The 11,065-nt window shown below is 43.4% G+C and overlaps 1 protein-coding gene across 1 annotated transcript; it reads right to left on the bottom strand.

Annotated features, from left to right (window-relative positions):
- KCTD6 (potassium channel tetramerization domain containing 6) lies at positions 1-10,636 on the bottom strand. The gene is made up of 3 exons (XM_032781813.2): positions 10,557-10,636; positions 2,571-2,679; positions 1-1,390 (listed from the first exon to the last, which is right to left on the bottom strand). Exons 2-3 carry the CDS (start codon positions 2,595-2,597, stop codon positions 704-706), a joined length of 714 nt encoding a protein of 237 aa, XP_032637704.1. The 5' UTR covers positions 2,598-2,679; positions 10,557-10,636; the 3' UTR covers positions 1-703.
- Between the last annotated feature and the right edge of the window lie 429 nt (positions 10,637-11,065).

The raw sequence follows: 11,065 nt of genomic DNA on the forward strand, positions 1-11,065 counted from the left end.
TTATTTCCATATTTGACATTTTATTAGCTTCTTGCTGGCAGACATTACATTTGGGAATAATATTGCACCGGGCATTAAAAGTATGAATTCTACCACAGGGATATTTTGCATTCAGAATCTCATATAAATATTTCTACTCACACTTTCACAGCTACAGATAATATTTGGTTGCTTGATTTATATGCATAGAAAAACAGTTGTCATAACTGTAAAAAGCCGTACTTAACAAGTACTTTAAAAGGGTAGGATTTGTTTTCCTAAAACAATACTGTTTAATGATTTAGAAACTAGGTTAGTTTACATGATGCTAGCATTTCCCCCATCTGCATCTTAAATCCTGTTTGTTCTTTATTCCCAGTGTTTTAGCATTAAATGGATTACAGACCATTTAAATAAGTGAATTTAGCACTTTAGGTCGAAAGAGCTGACATAAAATTTCCTACCATACTGATTTTTAAGACTCCCTCTTTAAAAAAAAAAAAGTGTCTTAACAGTGTAAACAGGCACATGCATATCTTTTTCTGGACAAAACAAAAAACAGATCTGCTAGAGCATGTAACTTCTCCAGTCCTTAATAGTTATTAATAAATAGTCTCATAAAAAAAAGCCCATGCTGTTGCTTTAGTCAAAACCAGATTCTCTCAGGTATGCTGTTCCTCGAAGTTGCATGTAACCACTGAAATGGCATCTGTGGAGTCATACATCAGTCATCTGTTTTCCTTGCCAGTCTACAGAAAGTCCAGTTGTGCTCCACTGTATTTTCATTGGCCCGCTCGCTCATATGGTGAACTCTTGTATTTCTGATAGTGAAACCTTGTTTTGTAATGTACTCCATCAGATGGACTCTGAGGGAAACTTCCTGGTGGTAATCACATGGCCCAAAAGTAAAGGAAACTTGGCAGTCTCGTGTGTCCATCATGTGCTTATTCCACTTGGTAAAGTGGTTTGAAATGCCTTCCAGTAACGCATGGACCTTAGTTGTAATGGTTAACTGTGTTATGATTACTGCCACTGGATTGGAATATTTGGAAAGTTTCCGTGTGCTGGACAACTCCACTACTTCCTCAAAGGTATCCACAGGATACAAAGGCTTGGGGTCATTAAGACACTGGATTAGGGGTTCAATTTGATAAAAATCTGCTTCTTTTCGAAGCAAGTCAAATTCCTTGAAGTCCAGGGGCAAAGTCAACTCTGAAGTCCGTAAAAAATTAAGAACATACCGGAAAAGTGGTCCATCTCGGTCAATGAAGTAATTGCCCTGAGAGTCGCGGGCAGTGGGGAAGTCTCCCCCGAACATGGCCCCAAGCATTGAATCGGGATATCTTGTTAGAGTGGTGAGGGATGTTGTATACAAGTGTCCACCCACATTTATTGTGACTGGATCAGTCATCTAGAAAGAAAGAAATTCCAGAGCTTATCAAAACTACCATGAGAGATTTCTTATCACCAACACGTGGCAGTTGCTGTCAGAAAGTTGCCAGCCCTAGAAAGAATTGCAACTGCTCAGTTTGAAACCTACCAAGGGGGTTATGCAGGAGTAAATTCAAGAAACCAAGCCATAATCCACACTTGGCAACTTAGAAAGTATATTTTCAAAGTGCTTTACAAGTATTAACTAAAGCCCAGAGCTCAATGTCAAATAACTATTTCATCCTCTGCAAAGTAAATATTTTCTCCATTTTACAGATGAAGAGACTGATGCATAGCGTAAGTGATTTCCCCAAGGTACGAGTCAGAATTTCACCTCTGGCTCCTTGCTTTCACAATATCCCTCTTACTCGAGAAGGAGCTAGCTGAGCAGGTACAAAAACCTCTTCCCAGAAAAAATGAAAGGACATAATGGAATTTTAGATCTAGGACCAAGAGCTTCCATTCAAAGGTGCAGTTAGGAGACATCATAAAGAAAACTCTATCAGGCAAACAGTATGCTGCGTAGAGGAGGGTCCAGAGTAGTAGAGCTAGCCTGCAGCTACAGCATCCAGATCACACCCTAAAAAGGCAGGGAGAAAAAGGACACAGCACCATCCTGGGCACTGATTCTGACAATCAGGGCAGAGGGCCAGCCGGATACGCAGACAGACAAAAGGGAACAGGATGTTTAGAGAAAGAGGTGAGAAGGAAAAATAAGAGGTATGTATCTAGTTTTGTTATGAAAGATGAAGTTTAAGCAGCAAGAATATTTTTCCAAATAAAATGACAGCAAAGTAATTGAAGGAGCAGGAAGGGAGAACATATTTTTTTTCAACTTTGTATACCAGAAAGGTGGCTTTCCAGCCCATTATCAAATTGTATCTTTTTAGGAGAAATACAGCCCTTTTCTTGCTGTTGTTTTAAATAATTACTACTATTTGGCTGAAGATTAAGAACATGAACTGTCCCAACACACAATATAAAATGAAACACTTATTAAAAACAAAACCTATTTGCTTATATTATTCTTACTAAGTTCATTGTCTTCACTCAACATTAAACCCTGGGTATATACACAAGGCCAAGAGATTTGACATAAAAATCTGGAAAGCCTAATTCTATTTTTCAGCATGCACTTATCTTTATATTGGATCACTTACCATATATCCCCAGTCTCCATTATCCATCTGTTCTGTTGTTTGATCTATGGCAGTCTGAGTTTAATTGAAGGCTGCTAGGAGGACACACAATTCACCTTCTTATTCCCCTCTGCAGGTTGGGGGGAAAACAAAAAACAAAAAAAACAAACACGTGACAGACTGTAAGTACTTACAAAACAGAATATTTCTAATCAAAGACAGACTTGTGCCATAAACCAGTTTCTTGCATTCAACTCCAAAGCCCCTACAGTACAGGAATTTAACAAAAGGAGAACTTCCCTATACAACCTTCCAGCAGATCCTTCACTTTTACTCAGACTGCTGTCTCTAGAAGCAACTGGTAATCACTTTGTAGGCTGTTATAAGCATTCCAGTTTTGTTAAACAACGAGTCTGTCTTTGAAGATGATTTATACTCAGAAGACAACCAGATATTTCACTTGGGAAAAGGAGATATAGTTTAATAAGTAGCTCCAGTTACATCAGTCCAGAAACTTTATTTACTCACCTATTGAGATGGACTTTCAGCCACATGAGGTGGAGTATGTATGTATCTATAGATACACACAGATATGTAATTATAATTTTAATGGTATTAATCAGCAATTCTGCACAAAATTGTACAGAAACCCATGAGGCGTCACTGTGTTTAAGATAACAGTGAGATTCTCACTGGAGTTAACGCTTCATTAGAGAGCACTGCAACTTGGCTGCAAGAGCGTGAACCACAAAGTGTGAAACCAGAGCCCAAGCTGATTTCACAGCTGCCATAGAAACTTGCAAAGCAATTTACTTTTCAATGCATTTTTATAAAGGAATCAGAATACATTTTCAACAATATTCCAACAAGAATGGTTTGAAAAAAAGTTGTGACCGTAACTTTCTAAGAGATATCTTCCACAGCATTCACTCACACAGCCAGGGAAATGACTTCCTCCACTCCAGGAATGATGGGTGAAAGCCTAGGGCCTGGATTATGCAGGAGATCCCTTCTGGCCTTAAAAATCTATCAGAAGTTTGGTACAAAAATAATCCTATGAGAGCTTTTTTAAAAACAAATACATACAGACATGTTTTACAAGCCCCGCTGTTGGCAAATAAGATCAGCTCTAGTATTCAGTCTCCTTACAGCACTCCAATCGATGATCACCCAGCAAATGAAATCACAAAGCTTTGGCTGAGACAAAGCCCTACATTCTTCTGTACCTCTTCAAACTCAGACCCAAAAAGAATCTGCCCTTCTTTTCAGTCCCTAGCAAACAGGGAGTCCATATCACCCACTTCAGAAGAATGTGGAATAGTTCAATGCCTGCTCAAAATAGGCCCAGTAGCAGAGCACAATGGCTCTCTCTCAAAAGGTCGGCCAGGCACTTGGAGAACAGTGATATAGCCACAGCACGCACTGCATCTCAGAATGAAAGAACTTCAGGTGTCCAATCTGGCGCTGTGACAGGGCGGATTGGTCCCAAACTGGTACAGCAGGGGTGAATTCATCCCTCCTAACAGAGGAAGCCACACCTGGGCATGCTCCACCTGGAAGTCAGGTATAAAAACCTGCAGAGCTGCTCAGTCGGGGGGGACTATCAGAGGGGAAGGAGGCTTGTTGCTCTCTACAGCAGGAGAGGGGCTTGCACCCTGAGATGCAGAGGCCAGACATGCCCAGCTGCACTGCAGAGGGGAACTCAAGGACACCACAGACCTGACAGAATCTGAGACCATTCAGGCCAGCGTGTTTTGAGAAGATCCCTGCCAAACCACTGGTGAGGCGAACTCGCTACTAGCAGGGCCCTGGGTCAGGACCCAGTGGAGTGGGTGGGCCTGGGTCCCCCTACCTGGGCCACCCTCCTTTGAGAGGAGCTGGCCCCACACAGTAAGTTATATGAACTCCGGCCGCTAGGCCGCATTACCCCACTAAGGGAGAAGAATTAGGTGGACTCTGGACATTGGGCTGCACTGCCCTAGGGGCACATTGTATTGACCCCGGACGCTAGGTGGCACTACCCTAATCAGCAAGGGGAAGTAGATGGACTCAGGCCATTGGGCCACCCCCTGTGCAAACTACAGAAGGGTTTAGAACATGGACTTGGGCATAGAGAGTCTGTGCTATCCCTGCCCCCCTGACCTAAGGGGCCGATGAGGTACGAGCTCCGACACAGGCACTTTTTGCAAATTATGAAAAGCAACCCAGTTAAATATCACTAATCACATTGGAGTCCCATATTTATGAAGTGCAGGTGGAGAACACCTCAGAGCAGTGTAGCAGCAAATGAATGTGACCTAAAAGGTGGAAACAACGTCAGAACACCTGCTCGACTGCCATATACTAGAATTCATTTTATAAAACAGTAAAGGAATTGGTGGTCAAGAAAACAAGCCTTCACAGCTTGTATTTGCTTTCAAGAATCTTCAACCTGAGCACAAGCGCAATACACAGTTGCATTACAACAGGGAGAAAGAGCAGGGAGGGTGTCTGATAAATTCCCCATAACACTGGAGAGGAACAGCACTCAGACTTGTGGTAACAAGCAGCAGGCTGGCTAATCTAGTGAGGAGGGCTTTAAACTAAGTTTACTGGGGGAAGGAGACCAAAGCCCTGAGGTAAGTGGAGAAGTGGGATACCGGGAGGAAGCACAAGCAGGAGTGTGCAAGAGAGGAGGACACCTGCCTCATACTGAGAAAGCGGGACAATCAGCAAGTCATCTTAAGTGCCTGTACACAAATGCAAGAAGCCTGGGAAACAAGCAGGGAGAACTGGAAGTCCTGGCACAGTCAAGCAATTATGATGTGATTGGAATAACAGACTTGGTGGGATAACTCACATGACTGGAGTACTGTCATGGATGGATAGGCAGTGTAGGAAAGGTGCAGGAGTCATACTGCTGTGTTACATACAGTGCGACTGCTCAGAGCTCTGATATGAAACTGCAAAAAAACCTGAGTGTGTCTGGATTAAATTTAGAAGTGTGAGCAACAAGGGTGATGTGGTGGTGGGAGTCTGCTATAGACCACCAGAGCAGGGGGATGAGGTTTCTTCCGGCAACTAACAGAAGTTACTAGATCACAGGCCCTGGTTCTCATGGGAGACTTTAATCACCCTGATATCTGCTGGGAGAGCAATGCAGCAGTACACAGACAATCCAGGCAGTTTTTGGAAAGCGTAGGGGACAATTTCCTGGTGCAAGTGCTGGAGCAACCAACTAGGGACAGAGATCTTCTTGACCTCCTGCTCACAAACAGAGAAGAGTTAGTAGGGGAAGCAAAAGTGGATGGGAACCTGGGAGGCAGTGACCATGAGACAGTCGAGTTCAGGATCTTGACACAAGCAAGAAAGGAGAGCAGCAGAATACGGCCCCTGGACTTCAGAAAAGCAGACTTTGACTCCCTCGGGGAACTGATGGTGATGGGGCAGGCAGGAATCCCTGGGAGACTAACCATGAAGGGGAAGGGAGTCCAGGAAGAAGCTGGCTGTATTTTAAAGAATCCTTATTGAGACTGCAGGAACAAACCATCCTGGTGGTGAGAAAGAATAGTAAATATGGCAGGTGACCACTTGGCTTAACAGTGAAAATATATTTACATTAATCCTTGTTATCTTTAAACACAAAAAAGAAAGCTTAACAAGAAGTGGAAGATTGGACAATGACCAGGGAGAGTATAAAAATATACTCAGCATGCAGGAGTGAAATCAGGAAGGCCAAATCAACACTTGAAGTTGCAGCTAGCAAGAGATGTTAAGAGTAACCAAGAAGGGTTTATTCAGGTATGTTAGCACAAGAAAGAAAGTCAAGGAATGTGTGGGCCCCTTACTGAATGAGGGAGGCAACCTAGTGACAGAGGATGTGAAAAAGCTAATGTACTCAATGATTTTTTGCCTCTGTCTTCACAAACGGTCAGCTCCAAGACTGCTGCACTGGGCAGCACAGTGTGGGGAGAAGGTAACCAGCCCTCTGTGGAGAAAGAAGTGGTTTAGGACTATTTTAGAAAAGCTGGACGAACACAAGTCCATTGGGTGGATGCGCTGCATCTGAGGGTACTAAGGATTGGCAGATGTGACTGAAAGCCATTGCCATTATCTTTGAAAGTTCCTGGTGATCAGAGAGTCCTGGATGACTGGAAAAGCTAATGTAGTGCCGTTTTAAAAAAGGAAGGAGGAGGAATCTGTGAACTATAGCCAGTCACCTCACCTCAGTCCTTGGAAAACCATGGAGCAGGTCCTCAAGACAATTCTGATGCACTTAGAGGAAAGGAAAGTGTCAGGAACATCAGAGCATGAATCACCAAGGGCAAGTCATGCCTGACAACCTAACTGCCTTCTATGAGAGAATAACTGGTCTCTGTGGATGAGGGGAAAGCAGTGGAAGTGTTATTCCTTGACTTTAGCAAAAGCTTTTGATACGGTCTCCCACAGTTTAACTTCTGCCAGAAGAGTTAAGATGAAAATGAAGGAGGATTTGATAGCTGCTTTCAATTACTTGAAAGGGGGTTCTAAAGAGGATGGATCTAGACTGTTCTCAGTGGTACCTGATGACAGAACAAGGAGTAATGGTCTCAAGTTGCAGTGGGGGAGGTTTAGGTTGGATATTAGGAAAAACTTTTTCACTAGGCGAGTGGTGAAGCACTGAAATGGGTTACCTAGGGAGGTGGTGGAATCTCCTTCCTTAATTGTTTTTAAGGTCAGGCTTGACAAAGCCCTGGCTGGGATGATTTAGTTGGGGATTGGTCCTGCTTTGAGCAGAGGGTGGACTAGATGACCTCTTGAGGTCCCTTCCAACCCTGATATTTTGTAAGCAGTGAGCATCAAGGACAGCTGGCTACTTAAACTGCACAGCAACCAATGGGAAAAGAGATCCTCCTGTCTGCAAAGTAGGTGTGAAGCAGCAGTAACATTTTAAAAAGGAAGAAGACAACAGTACTTGCTCACCAACATAAGAGATTTTCTTTTCCAAATTTCCATTATGTAGCCGATGACAGTCAACTCCAACCTTCCAACCCTTGGCACTGATAAATCAAGCAAAAGCTACCTTTTTGGGTGATCGTAAAGGGAAAGAAATAGATTACATCTTCCTGTCTGTACCATAGCAAAAGGCTTCACTTGATCACAGCACTGCTATGTAACACCAGGGTGAATAATTTATGAGAGCACTTAGCTCAGACAAGCCCACGTGTCAATAAATAAATAATTAAATAAAGGGCATTCAATAAGCTGCATTGATTTTTGTGTGGGATTTCAAAGTCACTAGACATACAGAAATCTGCTTAGGCAAAGATAATATTAAAGTGAGGCGCACATTAGAAATACACAATAGCAGCATTAAAACTGCATCACATCATAAGTTAAAATGCCACGTGCTTCAGAAACAATTAACTTTCCTCATCAGCATTAGCCTTGAAGTTTCTAGGTTGCTCTTTTAGGCAACTCAGTGTATAGTGATTATTTATTCTGTTCAGGTACGACTCAAGCATAATGAATATCTAGAATGGCGAGGGAAGCCTTTGACAGCTCTGCCTTTCAACCAATGCATTATCTTAGTTAAAGGGATTTAACCACAGAATCTTTTAAGAGTTATCTGCAACTAAAGAGAATGAATGCTCTCTTGGGGTTAAAATCAGCAAGCTAGCATAAGACTCCACTTAAATCCTATTTAGCCCACAGCAAGTTCCCCCACTCTATGCAGAATGTTGACTACATAATAAAAAGTTAATTGAGCACCATCATTTTGAGGCTGATTTTAGAGCATCTAAAGAAAACTGTCCTCAATAAGCTTTTTGGGGCAAGATACCCAGCACTAGAACAGTTAAGCATGCTTGCCATTTTACCTCAGCAACAGAGGAAACAAACCCAAACGAATAGTAGAAAGCAAGTGACTGATGACAAGTGGCTGTTTAATGATGAATGATCAATGATCCCAGTATATCAAATCAGTGTGATCCCATTTATATCAGTGCAGCTTCTGTAAATGTTGTTTAATAGTTCATGACTCTAGAGATCTACTACGCTACCTTATTATTATCAGGCATAGTGCTTATTACAGTTAGTCCGATTACTTCGGTGGAGCTTTTTTTGGCGGGAGAGGGGGGAAGAGAGAGACAGCGCAGGCTCAGAGTACAAATTATAATCAGAGCCATCTGAGCATTCTCCTCTGCACCATCCACACTGTGGATGAAGGTTCAAACCAGATTGGAAGAGATTTAACCTAGTGGGGCTCTTAAGCTTTTCACTGTGTGGACCCCATTTTAGAAGAGAGTGTGCCATGCTCCAGTCTCACCCCAATAATACAATGTTAGGAAACCACTTCCTATTTTTAGCTATCTTTTCCTGCAATTTAGCAGCTAGACTAGAGGACAGCCAGCACCATGCAATCTCAGCTGTTTGACCAGCTGTCCACAGACAACTGCTTTAGAGCCTACAGCTTAATCCTTTCTCTCCAATAACTCAGCTAAAAGTCACTCTAGGTCCAGTCTTTAATGGTTACTCCAACATCAAAATACTAACCCTGGCTGTGGGTCTTCAATGGGTACCTTGGCTTTTTTAGATCATTCAAAAATTTATAGACAGTTGCAGAGCTCATCTCAAAGGTTGCAAAACTAGCACTCCCACTACACAGTTGCATACATTTCGCTATTCAAGCTGCTCCCAGACAGCCACTTAAGATAGGTCACTGTCTCTGGCATTCAGACATATATAGATGAAACAAATGTCCTAGCTTCAAGTATAGATAGTTACATTTGTACTCAATCTCTCTGTTCCTCAGCTGTGCACAGAGTTTGAAAGATAACATTTTCATAGAAAATGGATGGAAGAAATTTAAGGCAGTCACTTGAGTTAAAAGGAACCAAGCTGGCACAAGCAGCACCTGCATTTGCAAATACAATGGCAATGTAATCACAACACAGCATTATTCTTAATTAAAATATTTATGACTTGACTTTTTACTTAATACAACCCGTTCAAGGGTTGTAACTCAGCTGTTTTGCTTTACTCCACAATTAATCATGGTTTATACATTTCTAGAACCAATTTTCTGAAATAGGTTACAGACAATATTACTCTTTATTACTATTTAACTTTTAACAAGAATACAAATTTCACACACAATAGGTGGTCTTTATGTTGTCGTCTCTACACGCTTAGTTACTTTATTATAATTTACACCGTCCTCAACTCTTAAGGGGGAGAGCTTTAACAAACAATGTCAAAAAAAATACATAGTTCAGACCTTTTCTTTTCGCTATAAAATTTTCCATTTTAAAAGGTCTTAGGGGATGGTTTGGAACAAACTGATAAACTGAACAGTAATAAGTCACCAAACCAGCCAGTATTGACCCACGATTTCCGAAGGAACTCAAATGTGAAACTGCAGAACTACTAACTGTGGTTTGTAACCTAGCATTCAAATCAGCTTCTGTACCAAACGACTGGCGGACAGCTAATGTCAGGCCAATTTCTAAAAGAGGCTCCAAGGCAATCCTGACCATTACAGCCAGTAATCCCGAATCAGCAGCAGCAGACTGACTGAAACCACAGCACAGCACAGCACAATGATCAGACACCTCCACGAAGCTGTTTGCTGGGGAGGAGGCAGCCTGTCAAGGGAAATTGTGCCTCCCACTCTACTAGCGCTGTGCCAGGGGCCCGTGTGAGGAAAGGTTCAGGCCAGGGCTTCCCCCGGGGCCCCGTGGAGACCAGGACGGCGCAGGGATGCAGGCGGGAGCTTTTCCTCCCAGGTCACAGGATGAGCCCCCCCAGGGAGACCCCGGGTAGACCTGACACCCGGCCGGGAGAACCCGGGCCCTGCATCTAGCTGGCGGGTCACCACACGGACCCCATCAACACCCTCCGCCCGCGGGCTCCCGCCTGCGCCCCACGGCCCGGGCAGGGCCCGCACAGCACATTCGCCGCTGCGGGGGCGCGGGCTGAGAAACGGGGAGGGGAACGAGCAGGACCCCAGCCCCGGGGACGGGACCCGGGCGTCCGGCGCCCACTCACCGGCTGCGCTCGCGGCTCCCGGGCTGTGGAGAGGCCGGCGACAGCAGCAGGGACAAGCGAGCGCGAGCCCGGCCTTCCTGATTGATATAAGGCAGCACAGAACCTGTGACTGAGGGCAATCAATGGAACAAATTCCGAGTATAAAAAGGACAGAACAGTATGCGGGGAGGAGTGCACGCTATATGTGAAAAAAATGTAATTCATGAATAAAATTTAAGCGAATCCACATGTTCATGAATCTTATGGATAGAACATTGCTCTGATAAATAAACATAGGATTATATCGAAACCTGACCAGGCACGTATAGTGATGATGATGTAAGGGAATTAGAGATGCTATCAAATTAAACCCAATAAGTGGGGATTTCAATATCCCATATTGACTGGGAATTCACTAGGACGATACAGAGATAAATTCTCAACATATTGACGCTCATGACAGCTGTCGGGACCCAAGGGGAGGGCAACTCTAGATAACTGAGTGGTGAGGAGGTGTCCAAGAGTAACTA

The sequence above is a fragment of the Chelonoidis abingdonii genome, chromosome 17, assembly GCF_003597395.2.
Source record: "Chelonoidis abingdonii isolate Lonesome George chromosome 17, CheloAbing_2.0, whole genome shotgun sequence".
Lineage (NCBI taxonomy): Eukaryota > Metazoa > Chordata > Testudines > Testudinidae > Chelonoidis > Chelonoidis abingdonii.